Consider the following 25,650-nt stretch of genomic DNA (forward strand, 5'->3'; position numbering starts at 1 on the left):
TAATGGAGCAAGGGTTTACCCATTTACTGTTTAAATGAAAAAATGGTTCAGCATTTTGCATTCTATCCACTTCTAAGCACATCTCACTGCTTTTTCTTCCCAAACAGAATGGCAAACAAGTTTAATTTTTGAAAAGCATGCTATATACTTGCTGTGGCCACATGCCTCATAAGGACTAAGGGTGGCATACAAAGTATCATTCAAGTATATTCACAGCTTCCCTAATAAACAATTATTTATAGGGGCAACATTCATTTACAGAATAAAACATACTGTCATGCTAGCTAATGGTCCCGTCAGCTTCTCAAATGCCAATTTCAAGTAGGGAAACAAAAGCAAAGCAGTCTCTTCAGAGGTTACTTAAGTAGTATTTACCTCCTCATCTGCGAGACCTTCCTCTTCCATAGCCACTTCTAGCTTCTTCTGCCTGAGAAGGGGAAAAACAGAGATTGCTTTTTTAAATATTAATGAAAAACAAATGGAACACTACAGCAAGACAACTCTTTTACTTCACATATTCCAGATACCAAAGAATTTGCATCAAATGGAAATTCGAAGACTTATTGGCCTCTCCTCCCATTTATTCATTTGTGATCAAAGCTGTTAAAAATGCATAAGCAAATTCAAGCAAGTACTTAAGTATTTGCACAATTAGGCATTCAAGGTCCAAACATACAATCACTCTACTGATTTGTACTTCTTCATATAACCTTGTTGAAACAAAGCTGGTTTCACCAATTTGGGTAACCAATCAGAATAAACACTTCTTTTTTCCCCACCGTTTCTATCTCAGCTCTACCTCCAACACCTCAGCCAGCTCCAGCTTTCACCACTATCCCCCACCCCAGCCTTGCTGACCTCTCTCTGCTCACACATCTGGTCCTGCTCCCCTTACCCTTGGGCCAACTAACTATACCCCCCCAGGGTCATCATCACCCAGTGTCCTGCCCAGGCCAGGGCTCACTGGTCCTGGGGCTCATCCAGCTGGTGCCATGCCAGGCTGGGAGGATCTGAGTGGTAAGTGAAGCCTGAGGGTTACCCTAGAGATGTCAGGGGGTCAGCATGTGGCGACACACATTCATAGAATGGTTTGGGTTAGAAGGGACATTAAAGATCATCCAGTTCCAATCCCCTGCCATGGGCAGGGACACCTTCCACTAAATCAGGTTGCTCAAAGCTCCATCCAACCTCTCCTTGAACATGCCAGGGATGGGGCAGCCACAGCTTCTCTGGGCAACCTGTTCCAGTGTCTCACTACCCTCACATGTCTACTGGACCCCTCTTCTTCTACCCATGGCACACTTCTTTATGACTCTCTGGGTGCAGGTTTCAGAAAGTTCATCACCCACTAGCAGCAGCAAAGAGTTTGAAGGCTCGCTACTGGTGTCTTTCTGCACTTTGGGAAGTACAGCAGGATCCCCTAAATTAAAGGCCCTCAGCAGACACTCTATTCTCCTAACTAGAAGCAACTCAATTACGTGGGATAATGACTAAATATGATGAAGAGAGAAACCCTGCTGCTCAGCTGAAAACCCCTCAATTAAAAACATATTACCAGGGGAATGATAATTTCACATGCTGATGACAATTTGAAATACAACATTCATTATCATCAAATACTGGTGTGTTGACACTTAATTCAAGTAGCACTTCACCACATCAGAGGCAGAATTGGGCACAGATGAGAAAAATTAAAGTGGAGATGACCAACACATACTCCCACAGAGTACCAGTTAGCACCACCCAAGAACAATTTAGAGGTGGGAACTGCATTATCCCCAGAATTCTTCCTGCCTACCCAAGAGCCTCTCAAACCCTCCATTACCAACCCTATGCTCTTTACTGCCCCTTATTTCCACTCCAGGCCACCCCCAACTCCCTGCCTCCTTTCCTTACCCCATCACTCCTGTCAGTCCTTTTCCCCACCTCCTGTAACCCTTCTGCAGGGTTTGGGAGTCTTGGCATGAGCCCCATGCTGCAGAGCATGAATAGACACCACAAACCCAAATTACCATTCATCAGCAGCTCTGCAGCATCTGCCTCTGTAGAGTTTTAAGAATTGGAGATTACCAACCTCACATGCTGAGGCAGAAACCTTGCATGTGCTGCAAAATAAGACACTGCACAGAGCAGTTTTCACAAAGTAGTAATAACCTGATGAGATTGTATGAGATGTCTATAGTGGAGGTCCTCTGTCACTCAGTGACTGTTACAGTAGCAGGGGATGTTCACAGCCAGCAGCTGCAATGTAGCCTGTGTCCTTCAGGGATAAGCTCCTTGCTACCAAGCAGAAAAAAAAACCAACCTTACAAGAATGGGGAATCAAAGTGCCCTTAAAGAAACACCGCAAAAAGCCAACCAAGAAAAGATGAAGCCAGTACCTGGTTTCTCTCTCTTCGTGCTGTATAATTAGGTTGCTGTAGAAGTTCTCCAGTGTAAGTTTGGCCACCGTCACCCTCTCCCGGGTGTGGTTACTCATGGGAAAGGATGTTGTAGTCCCTGCAGTCATCGCCATGGTAACATGTACTGAAACAGAGCATGTCACATCATTACTCACTTGGAAAAAATAATACAAAAATTATATATACACATATATTTTTTTCTTTCCCATTCTTCATCACCAAATTCTTAGACACTACAGAATTCACAGGAAAGGCACTGTTCTTTAGATAGAAGAAAATCCATTAAAAAAAAACCTTCTGTATTATAAAATTATCCCAAGATAGCAGGAGGGCCTATTACCCACTCTCTAAAAAAACACCCAAACCAAACCAATTGGAAAAACAAAGGGTGAATTATAGCAAAGAATTATGCAGGCTACAGGCCTTGTTCGTGAATGAGGAAAATGTACCTCCAGCAGGCTTGAGCCCAGCTTGGGCAAGAGAAGAGCTGGCAGAGTGGAAAGGAGTAAGCCAGAGGAGGACCAAGCACCTCCCACAGCTGGATACATCATAACTCTACAACAATTTCAGACTCCAGAAATTCTAGGTGCTACAAAAGGACAGGATAAAATGGAAAAGTAAACTGAGAAAATCCCTAATCCCATCCAGAGAAGAACCTATTTCAAGGACAGAAGAAAGTAATCAACTATCTTTCAATCTTAAAAGATGCTCAACAAAATTACATGGGGAAAGTTGGGGAGGGCTTCTAGAAATCATTGCATTGAAATGAAATAATGCAGCTGCCATATTTTAAATGGGAAACTGCTGCTGCTGGGGTTTGTTTTTCTTTTTGGCCGTTTTTTTTAAGCAACAACCAACCGCCAAGAATAGAAAACCCTTCCTTACCGCAAGGCCATTAGGCAACCAGTGTTTCTGTTTAATTTCCAGCCACCTCTGTGCCATGCTGCCAATGAAACAAGCATTTTCTGAAGTAGCTGTTCGTTTACAGACCTGCCTGTGTTTGGATTCACAAATCTATGGGGAAATCATCTTATGCAGCTGTAAATGTGTTGCCCATATAAATGATGTACTTGAAGGTCAGGGCATGTGGTCACTGAGCACTTAAAAACTGGGAAGAAAGAGGACAGAAGAAGGGCTGTTCTCTTCAATAGCTTTGATCTCAAACCCAAAGAACTTGGACATACTAGAACAATGCTTTTAATGCTGGAAAAAGACATCTTAGGGCAGTCCTGAGTCCCTTGCATCTGGTCCAGGGAAGCCAGGGGAGATGTAAAAAGAAGTACAATTTGTCCTGAGACTCATGCCCTACCTGGAAGTGGGTTGAGGCACTTCAAAAGAGCCTCACAAAGGAGAGCCACGAATAGCAGGACCTCAGCCCCATGCTCGTTTGATCAGGTTATTTGGGGTTGGTTTTGGAAAATTCCACAGAAGTACGTACACTTCCTTTTGACTATTTACGTAATCCCCTTCCATTTCACCAGGGGATTTTAAGGAAGACAAACCCTAAATTAGGCGTACGAACTTCAAGCAGATCTTAATACCTTTTAAGGTGAACTGATTAAAACTTTCATATGGAAGAAAACTTGTATGTCCACATCAGGATAGGGAAATTACTTAATTCTGCCTGTTTTTTTTTGTTGCGGATTTGACTGCTCCCCTCTGTGAGGACGGGATTTTCTCTCATGGATTTTTAATTTCATTGGTGCAACAATAAGATATCTGTTGCCAGAAATGCAGCTGATGCGTCACAAATAAAGGAGTTTTATAGTATTATGTACATATTATTTTAGCTGTGTATTTTGCAGTGTGCAAGATGTTGAAGTTCCAAGAATAAAAATTTAGCTGTCTATACACATACAAAGAGGTTTTAATAGCTCTACAGCTGCTTCAGGATGATGTCAATATTTCTGTTTTTTAATCACTTTTATCCCCTTCAATTTTCTACTACAGAAAGATGAGAGCTGTCAACTCTTAATAGCCTTTACTAAAAATTGAGGGGTTCTACTCTTCACACATGTACTACAGATTGGACACCTCTCCAAAAGCTGGGGAACTTCTCACTGCTCTCCCTACTGAGTCTGTTGTACAATATTATACTCTCTTTCTCCATTGACAGGTGAGAAAAGAAATATAAACCGGGTATCTGAGTGGAAAAACCTATAGCGTATTGACACACCTAAATCAAACGGAGCAACTGCTGACCACACACTGGCATCTGTGATTAAGTTATTTCAAGAAATTACCTAATAGAGTAAAACCCCATCTTATGGTCATTTCGGAGTATCAGGATAGAGCAGCATTAACCCAGGCTTGAAATGGATTAACCTTTACTTAAGGTATAATGAGGACACTTCTAGCACTGGCAAGCAACAGGATATTTATCCTTTGCACATCTTGTATTCCTGGTAGGATAAAATAACCTGCAGTTCTATTTCCTGTTAATTTGTTTTCCTGATGCGCCTATACTCACAAATGCAGACATTACCAAATAGCAAATCTAAGTTACTTGATCTTATTAAGCCTGTAAAAAGGAGATAACAATTCTGGCACTAGTACACCATGCTATAAATAGCAGGGCTGACCCTCACTGTAGTTCTATAGTAGGAAAACACAGACAAGAAGCCAATCCATAAACCAGCAAACTCAGAGAAAGCTGTTTGCTGGAGAAGAAACTTGTATTGACTTCACTGTCATACCATAGCATAAACCCACCATTATCCCCTCCACTAAAGTAGGAGGGATACATTACCAGAAGCACTTGCTTCCAGCATAGAATCACAGAATGATTTGGGTTGGAAGGGACCTTAAAGCATCCCATATATCCTGTGCACACCCCACCAGCCCTGCCTTCAGACCATGTTGTACCACAGCACAACAATTTTTCTTCAGGCAGAATTTATGTTTGCTCAGTGTGCAATTGGTGTTCCCAGTTACAAAACAAAACAGAAAACCCACCCCACAACAAAACAATGACCTTTGTAAACAACAAAATAAGCACCTTTATAAACCAAAGAGTGCCCTCCAGGTTCCCCAAAGTAAGCAGGAAAGTGCACAAACCTAGCAGGAGACACAAGATACCCTGCAAAATCCTATGTCAACCCACAGCACAGAAAAACTCTTCATCCTTTTTCCTCTGGCCTCTCTGCTTCCGCTAACAAACCTCAAAACAAAGCACAAATCCACATCCCAAATGAAATATTCAGTTGGAAATAACAAAGTAAAGTCCTTAAGCATGGCCTTTATAAACAAATGATGCTGGAGGAGACGAGGGGGGGAAGGAAGAAGCTTCAAAATGGGGCCTTTTATTGACAGCACACTGCTACTGACCTCATCACATTAACAGGAATGTTTTGAAAAGGTGCCACCCATAGTTCTTGGAAATGCCCTCAAAAATCTACTAATTCACCCAAATTCATTCCATTTGCATAATGGAACCATTCTACTCCTGCTGCATCACCAGCCTTGCATTAGGCTCTCTGGACCATGAATAAGGTCATATTAAACCAGCCAACCACATTTGGCCAAAACTCCTCTGGCTGATGAGGACCAAAGGCGTTTCTTTCCAAAGGGCCTGTTACTTTGGGGAAAAAAAAAGAACACTGGCTGTGAGAGAGAGACTGAGAGAGAGATAGAGACATCAAATCCAACTAGTGGACAGGAGACACTGAGCAGTGCACAGCTGCAGAACAGTATCTCAGAGATGCCAGAAGCACAGAGGCTGTATGTGCTCCTTGGCCCAGAAACAGAGGCTGTGCCTTCTGGATGGATGGCTAACCTCACAGCAGGAGGGAGCCCTTCTCCTGATGCCTGCTTGGTTCAGTAGCAAGCACCTAGGGCAAGCAGATGAGGAGTTACAGATGTGCAGCAGCTGCAGAAAATCTTGCCCCCAGAGGCAGGTGGAACAGCAGCAGAGTGGGAAGGAGCTGAAGGATGTTCCCAAAGGATGAGGGATAGCATGGGACAAGCACAGAAAGGGGACAGCAGGCCCAATGCTAACACACTGGAGTTTGAGTGTCTTCTGTAAGGAAGATTCTCCAGACTTACTACAGAATAGAGTATTTCAGTTGGAAGGGACCTCTCCCTTCTTGTAGAACAATGTTGCCTGGTCAAAGCATACGTTGATCTTTTCATTCCCAGATCTTCCCTGATTGAGAATCAGAGAAAGGCCAAGCAGTGGCCTCCAGTTTACTACAACTTCAGTTTGCACTCCCAGCATCTCTAAGTTAAACTGTCAATTGATTTTCCTGAAAATTTCCACCACTGAAAACCCCTCACTAAAACCCAACATCACTCCCCAAAGCAGGTAAATTCAGAATTTCAGATCCTTCTAGCATATTATTCAAACCTTTCACATTTACATTTTTAATGATTTCTCACTTCAGTGAGAATATAAATACATGCAAGTATGCTACAAGTAGTGAAAACTGAAACTGTCTTTCCAGCTGTCTTCCTTATTAGAGGGTTTTACATTTCTCAGGATACTACAGTAACCTATTTTATCAATCCTTGCTCTCTATCACAAAGATTGTCTGCAAAAATAACAACTCTGTGCCAGTTAGACAGTGGTGGGTATCGCAACTGGGCTCCAATTCCGCAATAACTGGTCTGAAAGTGCCAGTCTCTACAGGCGAGTCTCCTGCACAACTGTGTTATATCATATAGCTTGTTCTTACTATCAAATAAAGTTGATCTATACTATCAAATTAATGTGGACTTAAGTCACACAGTGGAAATATTCTTATTTTTGAAAGTATGTCTATAGCATAATTATACAGCAGCCCTAACAAATTTACTCTGGACTTGGTGCATATTTAAGTTATACAAGCAAACACCAATACAATTCTCTTGGAGAGAAAAGCATTGTTTTTTACCGCATGACAGAATGACAGCATGCTTCTGGGTCTCTGACTTGGATTTAAAATGTAAAGCTACAAACATCAGCAGAACAGGAAACACCAATCCTTCCTCCCAAAACAGCTACATCACAAAAAGGTTGAAATAATTTTGGCACCCAAGCACACCCCTAGAGCCCAGCAATTAGGAAAGCAGCAAAAAGGGTAAAATTGCAAAGTTTATAAAGATTCAATTTACATTCCGAGGGAATTGGCTCTTGAATGAAAGCCTCTGGGTAAGGCAGATATTGAAACATATTTCTGCCTTTCAAAGTTCCCATTTTCTCAGCATGACACATTTTGGCATTCAACTTCCTCCCGAAATGAAGTATACAAATGGTATTTTTCAAGCATTAGAAGGTAAAAAAGAAAGGAGAGGGTTTCAGTGCCAGACCTGTTCCAAAGTAAACAAATACAGCTCAATAAAGCAAGTACCTTCAGAAACACCAGTTATCACCACTGTGCGCTGTGCTGGAGCTCTTCTGGGTGAGAAGCTAGAGTGGACTTAGTAACGCTGCGTGGCTCCTTACAGACAAGGCAGCAAAGCAACTCACTAAAACCGCTGGCAAAGACTGTATCTGAAAAATGAAGTTCTGTCTAGGAAAACAGCACGGACACAGCAAAGCTTCAAATAAGAGTGCCAGCCTGCTCTCTCCAAAGTGTTCAGATTCTCACACAAAGAGACAGGAGATCTGTATATATGAGGAAATAAAAAAAATAGAAAAAACAACCCACTGTACACAAATAACAGCATGATTCACACCAAAAGGCAGTGGGCAGGGACAGATAGATGAAAAAAGCAACCAAAGGCTCAGCCAGATGAGGTGGTGTGACATAGCAGCAGGAGTAAGGGGAGGAGCAGCAGCTGGAGCAGCAGCCACACAGGCACCCCAAGCAACTTCTGAAACATGCAACTGTACGTGGTATGAGCTGACATACAAACAGAAAGCAAAGATAAAAATGTTGTACAACAGCTGATAGTTCCAGTGATGAAACAGAAGGAGAAAGTGGTCATAACGTGGTATCAGCTGGAGGGAAAATTACTTTCTGCACTACAGTTTCTGCTAGCACAAGTTTGGCAATTGTGCTGTGCATATTTTCACTGTCCAATTGTTTATACCAAACCTTCTCCTGGAGAGGTTCACTGCCTTCTTTTTCTATAACCCGCTTTAAATACACTTCCAAAGCTTTTGAGAAAGCTCCAGGGACAAACAAAACACTACAGGATTCTGAAGCCTCCAAACAGCAGGCAAACAACAAAACCCCACTACTCCAAGCTATGTCAATTATGGGCCAGCATTTTTCAACCCCTTGGAGCTTGATCTTAATACTTGTGTTATTACTAAACATAGATTTCCATGTTCAGAACAGAACCCTGCCCAAAGTTCACTTATTTCAATAAAAAAACCTTACAGCTCAATAGGTTTTTACCTAATAGTCCTATTCTGGCATCTGGATGATGCTAGCTGTGCTACTCCTGTTACTGAAGTTCCTAGTTATCAGATCAGCATGTTTGCCAAGCACTGCTCTGAGGTACATTTCAAAAAGAAAAATAAATATTATGATCCTACATAATTCATGTTTTCAGTAGTATCACCATTCACAAGCCCCTATTTTATTTGTTACTTGAAGGAAGCAACATTTTATGCCAAATAAAACAAATCAGATGATTACTTCACATGCAGGTTTTTCTTCTTTTCAATGTTAATTGCCAAGACCAGATCTTTCCGAGATCCTCCACTTTTTACAGCAGTCTGAGAAGGGAAAATGAAGTAACAAGACTGCAACAAAATGGCACTGACACTTCAACTTTCATTTACCTCATTTATATACTTCATTTCCTTTAGCTTCTTACTCATTCCTCAATGTGTGTTATGTTCTAGTAAGTTTTGCTACTTTAAAGTTACAGCATGAATTATATTTGTTCTATTTAAAGCAGCACTAAACCTGAGTAAAATTAGCCCTGTTGGAACAGGCTTTGCTATTTAAAAGCAAAAGATATTCAAATGTTTTAGCCATTTTAAGTCATTCTTGCTTTCCCCCCAGAGCATCTGGGCGAGTTGCCCGTTACAGTCACAGCTAAAAGCAGAGAGCACTCCATGACTCGCCCAGCCCCAGCTCGTAATCCAAAAGTGGTGGACACTCCCAGTGTCTGACCCCCATGATCGTGAGAAAACCCTGAAGAAACGTTCAAACCCACAGGACTCGGGATAGAGATGCTACACAGGTCCTGCTGCCTCAGCGGCTGCTGCGCTTCTAGCACTGATGACACCAGGGAAATGTGGGGGACGGTGAGGCCCAGAGAACAACTTGGGGTGTCAGTGGCTGGCTCCAAGATGCCACCTAAACTCTGCAAGAGCTTTTCACCCAATGCGCCCAAGTAAAAGATGCTTTCAAAATGAAGGAAGTTACTTTCCTACCTTGGGGTAGACTCCTAAATCTATAAATACCCTAAAATGTCAAGGAGGGGCAGTGGGCAAAAATCCCCTCTGAAACCACCAATGTCCCTTCCCCCAACAAAAGCCACAGTTGCATGCACACTGTAACTTGGCACTAGCCAGTACTGTTTCTGAAAGAACCTGTCCCACTTTCCATCCAACCATCTGTTTGTTTCTCTCCTGCTGCCGCTTGATGCTTTGTGCCAGCACAAGAAGCTGTGTAACCCAGATTGAGGAACTGCACCAAGCTGAAACGACTTCTAAAACAGTTTTGGTGAAGTTGGTTTTACTTGCACTGACTGAAAAGGGCCACACTTCCCCAGGCAGAGCCTGCTCATTCCTTGCCATGGAGTTTGTCCAGAGGTGAGAAGCAGGCAACACAGCCTCACCTTCTAATTTGGCTCACAGAAATGAACCTCACAAATCATTCCGACACACCCACAGTAATGATAAGGAAATATTTCCTAATATGGAATAAACCCTGAATATTGGATTTGTGCTGCACTCCAGGATTTCCTGCTATTCACCAAAGCTGAGCAGCAGAAGCCTCCCATGAACAGTGGCCCTGATTCAGTTCTCTGCTACTTTCAATAAGCGGAGTGCACAGTGCCAAACACAAATTCATTTCCCTGACAGGAAAAGATAAAAGACGTATGTATGTACAAAAATATATATGTATATGGGTGTATATATATAAACTATATATACCTACACCTAGATAAAATATATGCACTGTTTTCTTTCATTTAATCTTTGGCCCACACCAAGTTACAAAAAAACTTTTGATCCAAACATCATAACCTTTGCTTTCACTAACAATGGGAGACTGGTCACCTAAAGTTTAGAAACACAAATCCACTAAAAAGGTCATTTCCATCTCAGCTCCATTTGCCTCAACCTTCGGCAATACAATTACATTCTTTATGCTCTACTATCAATAGCACTGTCCCAAAGTTAACGGTACATTTTGAGACATCCTGTACTTAGAACACTCACTCAGCATTGAATTACTTACAATGACATACCAAAATCTTCATGAGCTCAGTCCTTTCAAGTAACTTATGTTATTTTCCTTATGGAGGGCTTTTAAAGAAAATCTAACCATTTGGGTTTTAACAGTACCCACTCAAATTGCTCTACCGTGCATGCATGCGTAGCTGCAAGATAGGACTCCCCCCACCCCCCACCCCATTAGCCTCATTTAAAGAGAGAAAACAGAGGGTGTACTTCTGCTCCACCAGCAAGGACAGAGGGCTAAAGCTAGGAACAGGAAGGGAATAGAGATGCTGGTGTATCCACATGTTGCTGTTTCCATAGTGCTCCAGATGGGAGGTCAGCTCAGGACAACCATCCTGCATGACCAAATGAAACACAAAACACAATAAGGGAACTAGACTTGCAGTGCCATGTGGCCATCTCTCTCTTCCAGTGTATCCCACGTCACCTGAATTGATGCATTTTAATTTCTTGGAAACAAAAGAAATCAGTAGCTTGCTGAAAAGCTAACAATGGCATTTCATAGCTTGCTTTAGCTCACTTGTATCTTTCCTTTCTCCTGGATCTCCCCAAGCTTCAGTGCTGCAAATCTTAGTCCTCTTAGAAGTGTCTAAAAACAGGAAGCTCTTCTATCTACTGAAGTAATTGCATTCCTGTGCACTTAAGCATTTTCTCAGCTTTTAGCAGGTACTTGCATCCAGGCATATTCAAGAAAGCCTTGTTCCAAGACCTGCTAAAATAACCGGGAAAAAAAAAAAAAAAGAGCCCATGCTAAATACTTTGCTGTAGTGTTTTGGATCATGAAATAATTATGAACAGAGCAAGATCAATGACCAAAAAATCTGCTTCCTCTCCAACTACTGGTTTTCTGGATAAAATTATACCAAGGTCTAATGAAAGATATGGCCCACTCCAAAACATGTACAGCCATCCAAAAGTCAAATTCAGCCACAGTGCATTTCTCTACATTTGGCTTTTCCATGGCCAAGAGACACAACGTAGGACAGAAGTAAAGAATACAAAAAGGAGCTTCTAGCCTGGAACCTGCACAAAGTTTCCCTGAAATCATAACACATTTTCAGCTTTGATCAAAGAAGCTCTGCTTTTTAATTTTAGGCATGCTGTAAAGCCTTTCTATTTTCTAAGGAGCCTAGGGAAGCAGGAGCAGAGGGAGGATTCAGTTTTGGGAACTAGGAAGTACTTTTGCATTGGAGAATGCTGGATGAGAAGAAAACACTAAGGTTTTTTTTTATTTTTACTGATGAATGTTCAAACCCCTGACTCTTACTAGGCTCTTTTTAGGTCACATCAATCAAATTAAGTATAGTAATTACACGTGATAAGTCTGCCAACAAAGAAGCTGACTGCTAAGTGAGATGCAGAACATCAATGACTGGCTATAGCCTATGCAATGCCTCTAGTCAGGGTTAATGAGCACAACAGATCCCTCTGGCTTTAAAAATCTGCAAATGCAGGTAGTACATCTTACTATATGCAGTACTGAAGAACAGATGCTTGCCCATTCAAATCCCACTACCACAGTTCATTTCTTTAACTCTGATTTTTGGAGAAGACAACAGCTGTTGGCACGTAAAGCAGACTACCCTGATGAGGCCCAGCATACACAAAGATGAAAAGACGTGTGCAGTCATTGACACAAGAGAGGATACATGGTGCCACCTTCCTACTGCCTAAAGTTTGGAAGTAGATTTGGAATGGCGAGGACGGAGCTGTGCCACAGTTTTACCACCAAACCATCAGGAGTTCTGGACATCAGTATCAAAGGTGCAGAAAGAAATATTATTTCATGAAGAAGCCCTAATGGCAATATCTGAACCCTAGAGTGGTAACAAGGGCAACTGAAAAGAGAAAGCATTATATACTGCCTTATTAGCAGACTGTTTTAGGGGAGAACAGTCAACAGAACTGCGGTTTTGCATTTCAGCATTTATACCTCTTTGAGAAGATATATATCACTATCAGCCTATAGATCACTTTCAGAACAATAATATACTGCACGTGGGTAGCTGGGACTTATCCTTCTGAGATTTAGGTATGGAGAAAACCAGCTCTTACAGTGGCAGACTTACAGAGCTTTGCCTTCATGAAATCTTCCTGCAGCCTACTGCCTATTGTCCCAACTGCTAATTTCTTCTAAGGCTGAAGAGTGACCAGAGGAGTGTTTTGTTATGGCTATGCTATGATACTACATGACCACATATCCATCCTTCTAGGAAGATAAGACAAAAAAAAAAGAAAAAGGAAATAAAAGATTGCACTGAAGTGAGTGATAATGAGGTCTGTGATGAGCATTAGTTCCCTGTTGAAGGTCATTCTCCCATCTTGGCCCTAGAAAAATCACTCAGAATGGGTGGTGTTTTCCTTTAAATTTATCTCAGAGATTTGATTCTGTTATCTGTTTTCCTACTTAAAGCATAAGAGAGGCAAAAGCAGGGTGTGGGGAAAAGCTCCAGCTATACCCAGCTGCAAGGGGAAGTGAGAGGGAAAAGCAACAGAGGATATCTGCTTAAGTTTCTATAAGATACTAAGGCTATACGTAGCTGCTATGCGCCAGTTAAACATGCAAGAATGAGCAAATTTCCAGATTTTTAAAAAATAAAAATCTTAAAGAATCCAGTTTCATACACTTTCAAGATTAAATCAATTATGACAAGAATGAGAGAAGATGATGACAACTTCTCTAAGAGCAAACCTTTGCCACCAAGAAAGCCTTCAGAATAGAACAGTCTTGCAGCATGTCCTGAGGGCTAAGTATGCTCTCCACTGAGAAAAGGAGCAAGACTCATCAGTAAGAAGGACTCTTCATTGAACACAGGCCATCTACAAAGGTATGGGCTTTACAGGAAGAAAGGAAGAAAGAAAAGCAACACTTGTGTTCCCACAGAACAGCTCTCACCATTCCTTTCCAAGGTGTTAGTCTCTATTGCCTTGTAAAGTGACAAAGTACCATTGTGCTTCCATTTCTGTATCTGTCAAGTGGAGACTAGACAAGTGGAGTTACTTGTAGGAAATTTGAACAGAAATAGCAGTTTAGTGCAAGCAGCGTGTAAGGCTGCAGACTGGTGGAGAGGCAAATAAAGAAGTCTTTCAGGCAGTGATCTGAATTTCTTGACAAGTTGGATGCAACCAGCTATTTCCCATAAACAGTAATAAGAGTAAATCAATAAGAGAAAAAAACAAATAAGCTGTAGGAAGAATGAGATCATTTCCACTTTTGGAATATATTTAACATTAACATTTCCTTATGGGGATGGGCCCCATGCACAAGGCCCTTACACAGAAAGGACAGACATTGCTGCCAAGTGTGAGCGAAGGTCTATGAATTGCATTTTAGAGAGAGACACCCCTCTCTCCCACTTTGCTGATCCCTCCAGTCTTGGGCATGCACTCTTCCAGTTTCCCCAATAATGCAGCCATAGCCAAGTTAGACAAACTCAGCAGCCTGACAAAACTAAGTTACCAACCACCCCACACTCCAATAAGGAGACTATTCTTCCATAAAATCAGAATGTTGGGTTTGTCCCACCCTCCAACTACACAACTGCTAAATTCAGTGAAAGAGAAGTAATGAAACATGGATAGGCACAGAGGACAAGGGGCAAAACAGCACTGCCCCTTTTTGCAGGCACCCAGATTTGGAGATCACCCAAGTAGGGTTCAGATACACTTGTGGCAATGGGAAAACTGGACTGTTGTATCAGACTGGATACAACATAAATCCTAGAATCTAATGGTAACAACTGTTAAATGTCAGCTCTCACCAATGAGTCGCATTCTTCTTGCACCATTTTTTGCTGGCTCCATTTGGAAATGGCCTGATGTTGAGGACAGCTTTGCAAAGCTTTCAAAAGATAGGCTATAACTACTTTCTCACATCCCCTTTACTTTAGGCTGCAACAATTAATTTGATTTTGATGAAAATGGTTATGGTGAGGCTAAATATGATGAACAGCTGAACATCTATCCCCTAGATAGTGCACCATGTGCTGCGCTCTTCATGAATAACCCAAGCTATATTTACAAAGACCAGGAAGGGTTTGTACTATGTGCTGCTTCTCGCTTCAGAAGCCATACCAAATGCTTCTCCTGGAGCACTGCTTGGTTGCTGTATGTTGAATAAAGCCCAATACAGACAAGTAAGCTCAAACAACAATGCTGACATGGAGCAGAAGTCCACACTATGCAGTTAACACAGACATAATTTGTACTTGAATAGTTTTATGCTTATCCAAAGAATGCCAACAGCAAAGACGTAGAGAAAGCCTGGTACCTGACCTACAGTAACACACCAGGAATATCCACCTTAAGGTCCACTATAATTTCTCAGTCAGTCCTCTCATTCTACTCAATGACTCTACCAGAAGAGTTACCAGCAAAGGTATCCCTCACACAACATCTAATGTTGACTTGAGTTTATTTCTGCAAAATAAACCCACATTAAACTCCTGGCATTTACAAGTGATTCAAATGTTGAAATAATGAATATTTTCTGTTTTCTTTTTCTAATTGCAGATGGTCTATGTACAGAGGAAGGATGCTTTTGTGGCTACAACACAGGAAACTGCATAAAGAAACAGATGAGCTGGATTCTATTTTATTTCCCATATGCAAAAACAAACCCTACAGAAAAAAATGAAATAAAGAAAAAATGTACTTAGGGTGTGCCTCAGTTACCCTATGTGAAAACAAATATATTATTTCTGTTCCTAGTGGGTGATGAACTTAATGAGTTCATACGAACAAAGAACCTGGGCTCTTAAGAGGAAAGATGCTAAAGAAGTATTAAAAATTATTTATTAAGCCATTCCGGAAACTCATTATTTAACCCAGCCCCAAAACATGTGGCCCCTTCCTTGCTATTCCACTTCCCTGAGCTGCCCATTCAATCAGATTGGACATCGAACAAACCCCTACAGCTGACTGCAGAAGAAGCATTAATCTGTACATAGTGGATTTGGAAGGGAGTTTTATGGGAAAAGGCAATAGAAAGGACAATTAAATATTAACATACTGCAAGTGGCCAAGTTTGGTGATACCGTTTCCAGGTTGATCTACACTCAGCCTTGACGAAACGTTGCTATTGTGAATCTAGCTGAACGTATTCATTTGTATGACTCCCCAGTCAATGTTTACACATTCTGTTGCTCATATGCAAATAACATTAATCAGCTGTCTTTTAAAGTACTGATAAATAGACAATGTTTGGAATGTTTTATCAGTTTCCTTGTAAAGCCACACATAATATCAGGAATGTAGTTTGTCAAATTGGTATAATACAGGGTGAAAGAGAAAACTTCTCTATTTCACTATTCACAAGGAAACAGCTGCTCTGCTATAATCTCACTTCTGAAAATACAGGGAGCACTAAAAAAAAAGAGAAAGAAATCTAATAACGTAGTATTAGTACAGCATAAAAAAATATTTACATCTGTGATTCCTCAGACAATTAATTATTGTGTCAGTTGAGTCTTAAAATACATTTCAACTTGCTCTCATTTGCAAAAAGAAAGCCAAGTAAAATCTCTTATTTTAGAAGTACCCCACGGCAGTCAGAAAAGGTCTGTGCAAAAATAAGCACTTTTCACTCCACAGATAATGCCCCAATTGATACTGAGCCCTACCTCCCTAGCCTAGATGCGTAATAAAAATTTCATTACTCTCCCCAGATATAAGATGATAGCACAGGGATGGAGGCTAGTCTGTTTTGTGGTTGGGGTTTTTTTTCATCCCCTTGAGTAAAATCTCACAAAATAAATCAGTAATAAAATAAATTATGGAAATTTCAGCAAATCCTGAAAGCACAGGGAAGCAGCTCTGCTGGTAGCCTCTGGGAGGGAAGGTGTGCCCTCCCCCTTCCCAGCATGCCCAAAAATGCAGAGGGCTCTTGGGGTTGTTACCAACCCTCAAGCTGCTTTCCTCTCCTTTCGGTTATTCCTCACATTAATAATGCCAGAAAGCGTCTTCATCTTCCCGTAAGATGGAGCTGCAAGCTTTATTCTGCTTCCCTGTGTGACATACCTTTCCCAGAGCCTCCAAGCAAATTATGGTTTGCTCCTTTAAAATATCTTCCACTCAGATTGTGAGGTAATTTGCAAAACTGAAACATTAAACGCATCATCTTGGAAAAGCAAGTCCGCAATTGTATCACTGCTGACTACAAAGGGAAGTAAACCCAACCTCAATCCTGGGAAGACCCTGAGGGCTTATGAGCAAGGGAAGAACTTGACCAGACAGCCCTGCTTTGTAACAAGTATCTACAGCAGCCTGGGGAACAGACCCCTTCCAATGCCACTCAATTAGTAGTAGAAATATATTCAAGATAACATACAGGCTTACATAATGCTCTCCATGTATAGATGTGAAAACACAAGGACTGATTTTAGAAACAGGGAAAGTGAGGCATAACAAAATGAATCAAAACCACCAAATTAAAAGAATATATGTATGTGTATATATATATATACATATATATTTAAACCATGCAGCACCACACCAGCATCTGAAGCACAAAGAGTAGTTTGCAGAAGGTGCCAGAAACCTGAAGGAAGAGCTGAGACATGGAATCACTGCATTAGTCCTGACTCTTACCTCGAGTTTAGTATTACAGTCAGATCAGGTCAGCACTGAAGGAAAGGCAAGCTTTTCTCTGGCAAGCCTTCACAGAGATATGCGTTCAAAACAAAGTGTATGCACTTAAGGAACATAAAATGTTTTATGGAATCCTATTTTTAACACCAAATGGCACAATGAACTATGGAAAAAAGATAGAATTACAGCAGGAAACAGAAAAAAAGTTCAGCTGACCTAAGCCCAGGGGTTTCCAGAGGTGCAACTGCAGAGGAGCTGTCTACTTAAACCACCTTTTACATGGGCTGCTACTGAGGAAGCACATTCTTCATGCTCTTCTGGAGAAAACCAAACTGATTCAACTATGCTGTGAGCAAAACAAAAGGAGTCTGTGAATTCACACACAAGTTTTTGCATGCACCTGCAGAGATATTTTACTAAGATGAAGCCAGTGGATTTTATTACTGTTGAAATTTCAACTGCCATATGAAACTACTCAGAAGTCAGTTATTAGACCCTATACATGCATGCAAGGCTCCACAACTAGAAGTGCACCAGGGCCTTGCTTGTACCCATCTTCTTCTGAAAAACATGTCAACCTCTGTTCTACCAGTTGTAGTGGTGGAGTCCTAAAACAGTCACCCTTGCATTAGGTACAACAAAACATCTCCTCTTAGTGACTTTTCATATCCACTGACTACAGAGCACAGTTAAGATGATTAACTGGCTCAGATGTGCAATTTTTAAGCACCCAAAGGTAGACAGGTGAATCTTGCCTGACAGCTGATACAATGCCAACTCTCATTGTGATGAGGGTACCTGGTACCTTTGGATTTAGCAGTTTGCTTCTCCTGACCATTTCAAAAGCCTGTAACTGTTGCCCACGTCTATAATTGGTTTCTCAAATAATGTTTAGAAACCCAGCCTCATCCAATAATAGTCCTACAGCAAACAGATTTGCTTGACAGTTAAAATGTGTTTCAAGGGCCAAATGAAACCAAAAAAATAGGTGGCATCCCTCTCCCACCCCCATAGAGCACTGGACTCTCCAGCAGAGGAAAATTATTCCTATCCCATATGCTAACTGCATTTAAATATTTCTAAGTAATATATATAACCCCACACTTTCTCAGTAGAAAGAAACAACACCTGCTGACTTCCAACATGCCAGAGCCATGCAAAAGGAGAGCAGGCAACATGAATATTCCTATCCCATATGCTAACTGCATTCCTGCTTCCAGAGCCAACAAAAAGTTTAAGAGCTCCCAAGTATTATTTCTTTAAGAAAATTTAACATACAAACATAGGCTTACCTTGAACAAACTGCTCAATTTCAAGGACTCACATCATTAGGAATATTTGCCTTTTCTCTTGCCAGAAAAGGGACGTGAAGTAAGAAATCACAGAATATACAAACTTAGAAAACTAAGTAACTAAGTATTGTTACTAAAGTAACAATATTTTAAACTTGCTTCAAGCACACAGAGTAAGTTTAAGAGGACACAGATAATATGGGATCAAAATCTTTGACCATGAACATCAAACTTGATTTCTCATAATAAATCCTCACATATGCAGAAAGCATCATACAGATACTAGTTTATTAAGTTTGCTAGAAATCAAAGCCATAGAAGTCACAAATAAAATTTAGAGTAATAGTTTTTTAAACATCAGTTGAGTCTATTAATTAATTTAACCTTTGGTGCACTCAGATGTCACAATGTATCCGAATATAAACACACTTAATATTACCTGGATTAGTGGTGCTCCGAAAATTGAGATGCCAAGTTGAGAGAACAGCATGTGTTTCATTCAAAGAAGATGAAGGCCTTCTGAATTTTGGTGCTTTGTAAACACCTGCTAAACTTTGATTGAATGGTGCTTGTGAAGTACGCAGGGTCAAATATGGTCAGTATCTCAAAAAGCACCAGATCTTTCAATGTTGAAAAAGCACTTATAAAAAGATCTTGGTACATTCATGTATTCCCTCTTTGCTTGTCACTTCAAAAATGTGCTAGGTATCCACAACAGAGGATAGATTATCCTTTGTCAGTCCCCTCTCCCTCAATGTTGATGAGAATTATACCCACAAATTCCATATGCGTAGTAGATTGAGCTTTGTATCAACGAAAGAGGCTTCTTCCTTAGAAGCAGCATTGACTGAGGTATGAAACAAATCCAAGAATTACAAAGAAATTCTCAACTGTTTCATTTGTATGTTAGTTCTTGGCAAATATTAATTTAGATCCCCTTAACTTGGAAAGCCATTATAATGTATTCAAGTGCAGCTTCTTTGTAAAAAGTAGGATTAGCCAAATTTTGTTTCCATCAAAAATCCTACACTCTTGGTCAAGCACAAACTCCATTCCTGATCTACCCAAGGAAGAGAAAACAGGAGGAAAAAGCATAAGCAGGTGCAGCATTTGTTATACCACAACCAAAAAAAGCCCCTATTTCCCTCCCTAGTTGTACATATATGATGGAAGCCTACTTCTGTAAGTGATTTTATCTTGTAAAACTGGTGCCTTGTTGACAAGATGATCACCACCCTTGAACAGAAGGAAGCTGCACCCAAAGCACCAATTCAGATGTTCCAGACAGAAGTCTAGCCTTCCATCCAAGACAAATATGGAGCTTAATCTCCACTTCTTTTACTGTGGTTTATTAGCCTGCAATATTTGGAGAGGACTTGCTTTATGATTTAAAATGAATGGGGTTGAGCAGGCCTTACTTAACCAATATCTTTGCGGTAAAATTCAAACTTGCCTTGGCAGAAAAAGAGAGGGAGGGAAAGCACTTAAGATTCCACAATGACAGAAGAAAATCTCATCATGCAACTGCATTCTTCTGCTGCACCCAGGCAGACGCAGATCACCATCACTCTCTAATGTCCTAAGTAAGTGTGCAGAAGCTTTTATCCTCAGTCTGTATGGCAGTATTCTTTAAAGATGACATGACTACTTCAGAGCACTTATGCAAAGGAATCAAGAAAATACATTTACACTGCATTTCTTAGGCGGAGAAGATGACAGTCAGATAGAAAGAAGATACTGTCAGGACTAGTTTCAAAAGTGAGCTTCTACATGAAAAAAATACAAACACCAAAGGGTTTCAGTTGTGTGTGTGTGGTTTTTTTGGTTTTGCTTTGCTTAAAGAGAAATAATATAACTAAAATTGTCCTCGTAATTCTTCTCTTGCAGGCTTTGATCCCTAAACAAGACAGGCTCATCGCATGCCTGGGGGTCAAAATCTGAAACAGAGGTTGGACTGGAAACAAAACCAAAATAGGCTTTCCAAATATTACTGCTCTTTTAATAAAAAGGGCAGAGAAAAAAATAGCTAAAAACTTTTATCTTTACTAGAGTATAACAATTTATCCCTAATTACCCCATAATTACTTCCATTTTCATTTTTTATTTTCCACTATTCTTTCAATCCTTTCAAATGCAGTGATCTAAAATACACATTAAAAAATGGATGTGTATCTATTTTTTTTCCTGAACGTTGCTGTAAAGATTATTTTATAAAGCAGAATGTTATATTGCTTATTTAAACAGATAATGGGTAAGCATATTTCCTCGTTGTACATTTTACACCATTGCCACGAGTTTTGCATCTTCCTGAAGAGCGAAGGTGAAGGCAGCAGTATTTTTGACAGGCTCTAAGGAACCTCTTTTCTGGTTTCCAGCAAAAGCTTTCAGAAAAGCTATTCTGTGAGAAGCTAGGCTGCAGCAGAAGCTGAGTAGCAATTGAAATCAGTGGTGGAGGTCAGGGTATTTTCATACACATGAAATTTTCTCATGTCTGGTTTGGATGATATTCACCTATTTCTCCTGAACATTGAAAAGGATTTTTTGGTCTTTTTTCATTTGACACTACACAACTGGCTTATATGTCTGTGAGCAAGAGCAGAGAGTTAACATAAAACAGGTGCCCTCTGGGATTAAATAGGGCTTAAAGGTATTCAAGTACAAGCCTGATACTTCGTAGTTATGAATCAACACAGCTGTAAAGAGACTGCTTTCAGTACGAACTTAAAGCAAGTGGCATCATAACAGCAGGCAACATGGCAGGTTGTACCTGGATGCCTCCTGAAAAATCAAGTGGAAAGTTCCTCTAGGTTGCCCTACAGTAATATCAGCACCACTGATATTGATTGAAAGAGTTGGATCAAAGCTGCAGCACATGAAGTCAACTTGAACATCCACATATTGGTTAACCCACTAAACATCCATGGTCAGATTCACAGCACTGTCGAGAGATTGGTCATATCAGTGCAGCATTCATTTTGCACTTCTCATGGTGCAAAGGCTAGAGCAGAATGTCTTGGAAGGCAAGAGGACATATCACCATTCCTGTCACAAGAAACTCTGATATAAGCTCACTCGCATTTAAATTACTTCCCAGGTGTAACCAACCATCCGAAAATGCCAAGATTTATTTACTCAAACTGATCAGCTGGTAAACATATTATAATCGTCACTCAGACAGCCCCATCCTTCCATATATAGTACCATGCCCGCACAGCTGAAATGCAGGTTTCCATCCCACACATTTGTTCTCCTGTAACACTACCTTAGCTACATGGCCTCAAGACTTTGGAGACAATTTTGCATTACCTTGTGCACCTGGGGCTCCCAGTGACTTCAGTGTGTTCCTTCCTGTTGAAGGAATGAATGAATGTTGCCTGTAAACACTGCTAATTACTGAGAACTAGAGCTGGTCAAGAAATGGCACATGCTGCGATGTAAGAAAGAAGACAAAAAAATTTCCAGTTTCTTTGAAGGTTTGCCAGCAAAGCTTGAAAATCTAAAGCATCCCATTTCATTCTTCTTCCCTTTATCACTGGCTCACAATAAGAAAGACAGGGAAAGAAAAGAAAGGAAAGGGAAAGATTTAACAGGGCAGGGAAAGAATCCCTTTGTCTAGTCCACTGATCTTCCAAACCAAAGTAACTTAGGTGGTATTCCTAACACTACAGCCCATCATAACTTAGTGATTTCCAACCTGTGATCCACAGACAGTGTCAGCAGCATGTGGCTGGTCAATGGGACCGGAGCGTTTTTTTAATCAAAGGTGTATGGTGGAAGTGCGCTGTGGCCTGACAGTAGTCTGTGGTTCACTGGACTTGAGAGCCACAGCCTCAACTTCTGCCGCTGTGTGATCACTCCATGGCTTGTATAACTCAGCCTCAGAAACAGCTGTTATACTCAGATTCAGCTGAAGAATATCAGGGAGAGCTTTATTTTGCTTCACTTCCATATGTATTTCTTTAAGCAGATACTAAAGGTCAATTATGTTTTATACTACACATGCATGTTTTTATTTCCCTCCTATAAAGATCCCCCTGATGTAATCACAGAATCATAGAATAGTTAGGGTTGGAAAGGACCTTATGTCTGTATTCTGCTCTTTGGGCTTTTCAGATAATTCAAAACAGTCCCTGGTTTACACATTTTTATTCTTATTATTGCTATTTTGCCTGACTTCAATTTCCAGTTGGAATGATCCAAAGCATAAGCAATGAAAGGAGATTATTCCAGGTGTTAACATCATGGAAAAATTACAAAAAAATACCCAAACCAAAACAACAGAGAAAAGTTTCTACTTACTAGTTATACAACTGAGCAGTGGGGTCACCACATCCAGAGCACAAGTGGGCTAAGATGCTCACATAATACATATTTTATACGAACTTTCTCTCTTTGTTAAATGAAACTCCCTGACAAGATAAACAGGACAGAGCAGGGAAAGAGCCTCCATACAATAAGAACCCACCTACTATACTTCCATACAAAATGGTCCTCCATCTACTTTGCTCACGAGATTTGAGAGCTGAATTCATGGAGAACAACTGTTTCAATGAATCTTGCTTCTCTTCCCCTAATCATTACTTCATAAGATGCTACCTATGCCTGTTAACATTGGGGAAGGACTAAACACTAAGACTTTACCAGAAATTGCATTTACAATATGAACAGGGTTGTTTTGTTTTGGGGAGTCCCCCCAAACTTGCATATGACTATTTCCTCTCCTACAACATTTGCAGAAGCCAAGATTCATTGCTTATTTCATAAAGTAAGTTCTTTTAAAGTGTAAGCAGGCAGCTTTAGTAAGAGAAATTTTCTTCAGGCACAACAGAACTTTTGATTTACAGAAGTGAAATATGGCAAGTTAGTCATGAAGAACATTGACTCACCTCTCAACCAGAGTCTTCTACCATTTTTTTGAGCTAAGCAAGCATAAATAAAATCAACAAAACCTCGTGACAAAGATGTACACTGATGACACCAGAACCGAAGCTTGACAGTCAGAATTCACTGCGATGCACTCAACTGCTTTCTGAGACATGCCATTATTAGATCTGAACTATAAGATGACCTTACTTGGTAAGTCTCACCAAGTATATCTGCTACAGAAATATCTGTTATTCAAAAGCCATTACTCCACTAAGTAGGAATGTGTTTAAACAGTTGGCTGTTACATATTCTTAACAGCCATGTCTTTCATTGTCTTTCATTGCTGTATGATTGCTTAGAGTATCAGAGAGAAGCTCACATGCAGAACACAGAATTCTCTCATAGTTCCAGATTTTAGAGCTTGTTAAACTATACTTTTAATTATTGTTAAACAGACTTTATCCTCCATATTCAGATTCTACCATTTGTAAAAACAGGTACTCCCATCAAATCCTTACCTTGTGATTGAATTTGCTCTCCTTTCCTACTCTGCCAAACACTAAGTACCATGACACAAAAGAATCCAGTTATCTTAAACTTCAGAAAACAACAACTGCCTTTAAACAATGCAGTACAATGCTTTTGTCCGTGGAGCTACTAATATAAGCTTTCCTCTTCATACAGGACTCAGTATGCTAAAAATTAGTGACATTTTAAATGGAACTATTCTTTAATCATCAGGCTGATATTTGGCTGGCGTTCTGGTTACCTCCCTTATAAGGCACCAGTGAGAGGGAAGAGCTGAAAACACATTATGCAACTATTCATTGGAAAAAAAAATAGTTAAAACAAATTTTAAGAAATGTCTGTGATAAACACTTGCAATACACACAGGAAGACAAAAGGAGTCTGATGCCATTAGTCTAAGGTCTGCTATTTCACAGAATCATAGAATGGCTTGGGTTGGAAGGGACCCTGAAGATCATCCAGCTCCAACCAGCTGCCACAGGCAGGGACACCTTCCACTAGACCAGATTACTCAAAGCGCCATCCAACCTGGGCTTGAACACTGCCAGGGATGGGGCAGCCACAGCTTCTCTGGGCAGCCTGTGCCAGTGTCTCACCACCCTCATAGTGAAGAATTTCTATCTAACATCTAATCTAAATATACCCTCTTTCAGTTTAAAGCCATTCCCCTTGTCTTATCACTACATGCCCTTGTAAAAAGTCCCTCTCCAGCGTTCTTGTAGGGCCTCTTTAGGTACTGGAAGACTGTTGTAAGGTCTCCCGGAGCCTTCTCTTCTCCTGGCTGAACAAGCCCAACTTTCTCAGCCTGCCCATAGGAGAGGTGTTCCAGTTCTCTAATCATCTACCTGGCTGATTTGGAAAAGAAGAATTTTTCCTGAAAGGCTTTCCTCAGTTTTCATGGGAAGAAGTGGAACACTTAAGCCTGTGAGCTGCTCCTGCCTTCTCCACATTTTGGTTCAGATGTAGCTAATCAGCTAAAGAGGTAGTTCTGCACTAGGAAATAAGGAAGATACCGGGCCACACTGTGACCTGTCACCCTCCCCTCTGTGCTCAGCTGTGACACATGGAAAACCAAGATGGCTAATCATAAATTCAGCTTCAGACAGTGGCAAGGGAACTCTGTGGCTAGATAATCTGCATCTGGGCTGGCCTGTACAAAACAGCTCTCCTGAGACCATGAAATATTGCTTGGAATTTAACTATCAGTTCAGCTATAAGTAATTTCTTTTTTTACTAGAGCACTTGTAACAACACTGAGGTCTCTATGAAGTGAGGTTATAGCTGTTCTGGTGTTACATGGCAGTTAAGCCAGGCTCTCTCAATATTGGATTCAGCTCTACTCATTCTGTAAAAAAAACAAGTAGAAAACAGTGATTTGTAGGAAAGGCACACCACCAAGCCATCCCCCACAGGTGACTGACTGGTAGTAGTGCCAGCATACTCAAGGTTTGAATACATGGCAGTAGCAAACACTGACCCTGGAAAATCCTTTCCTCACAAAGCAGACTCAGAGTCTCCTAACTGGCAGCAGCCTAGCAGGAATAGGACATAGCTGTCCTCTGGGCGGATTCTCAGTGATGCTGACAGAGGTTCATGATAGAGCACAAGTGTGCTAGACAGGTTGTCT

General features: G+C 40.7%; 1 protein-coding gene across 1 annotated transcript in view; it reads right to left on the reverse strand.

The window, feature by feature from the left end:
• The window catches only part of STK38L (serine/threonine kinase 38 like), a 48,141-nt gene that overhangs the window by 17,485 nt on the left and 5,006 nt on the right, over positions 1 to 25,650 (reverse strand). The window contains exons 2-3 of the mRNA XM_057427801.1: positions 2,382 to 2,526; positions 376 to 427 (exon numbers count right to left, since the gene is read on the reverse strand). Of these exons, the coding sequence (XP_057283784.1) occupies positions 376 to 427; positions 2,382 to 2,515 (186 nt within the window). The 5' untranslated portion in view covers positions 2,516 to 2,526. The remainder of the gene's footprint in view (positions 1 to 375; positions 428 to 2,381; positions 2,527 to 25,650) is intronic.

This window comes from Pezoporus wallicus, unplaced genomic scaffold, assembly GCF_028554395.1.
Source record: "Pezoporus wallicus isolate ANWC-B61680 ecotype Strahan unplaced genomic scaffold, APGP_CSIRO_Pwel_v1 scaffold_3294, whole genome shotgun sequence".
NCBI lineage: Eukaryota > Metazoa > Chordata > Aves > Psittaciformes > Psittacidae > Pezoporus > Pezoporus wallicus.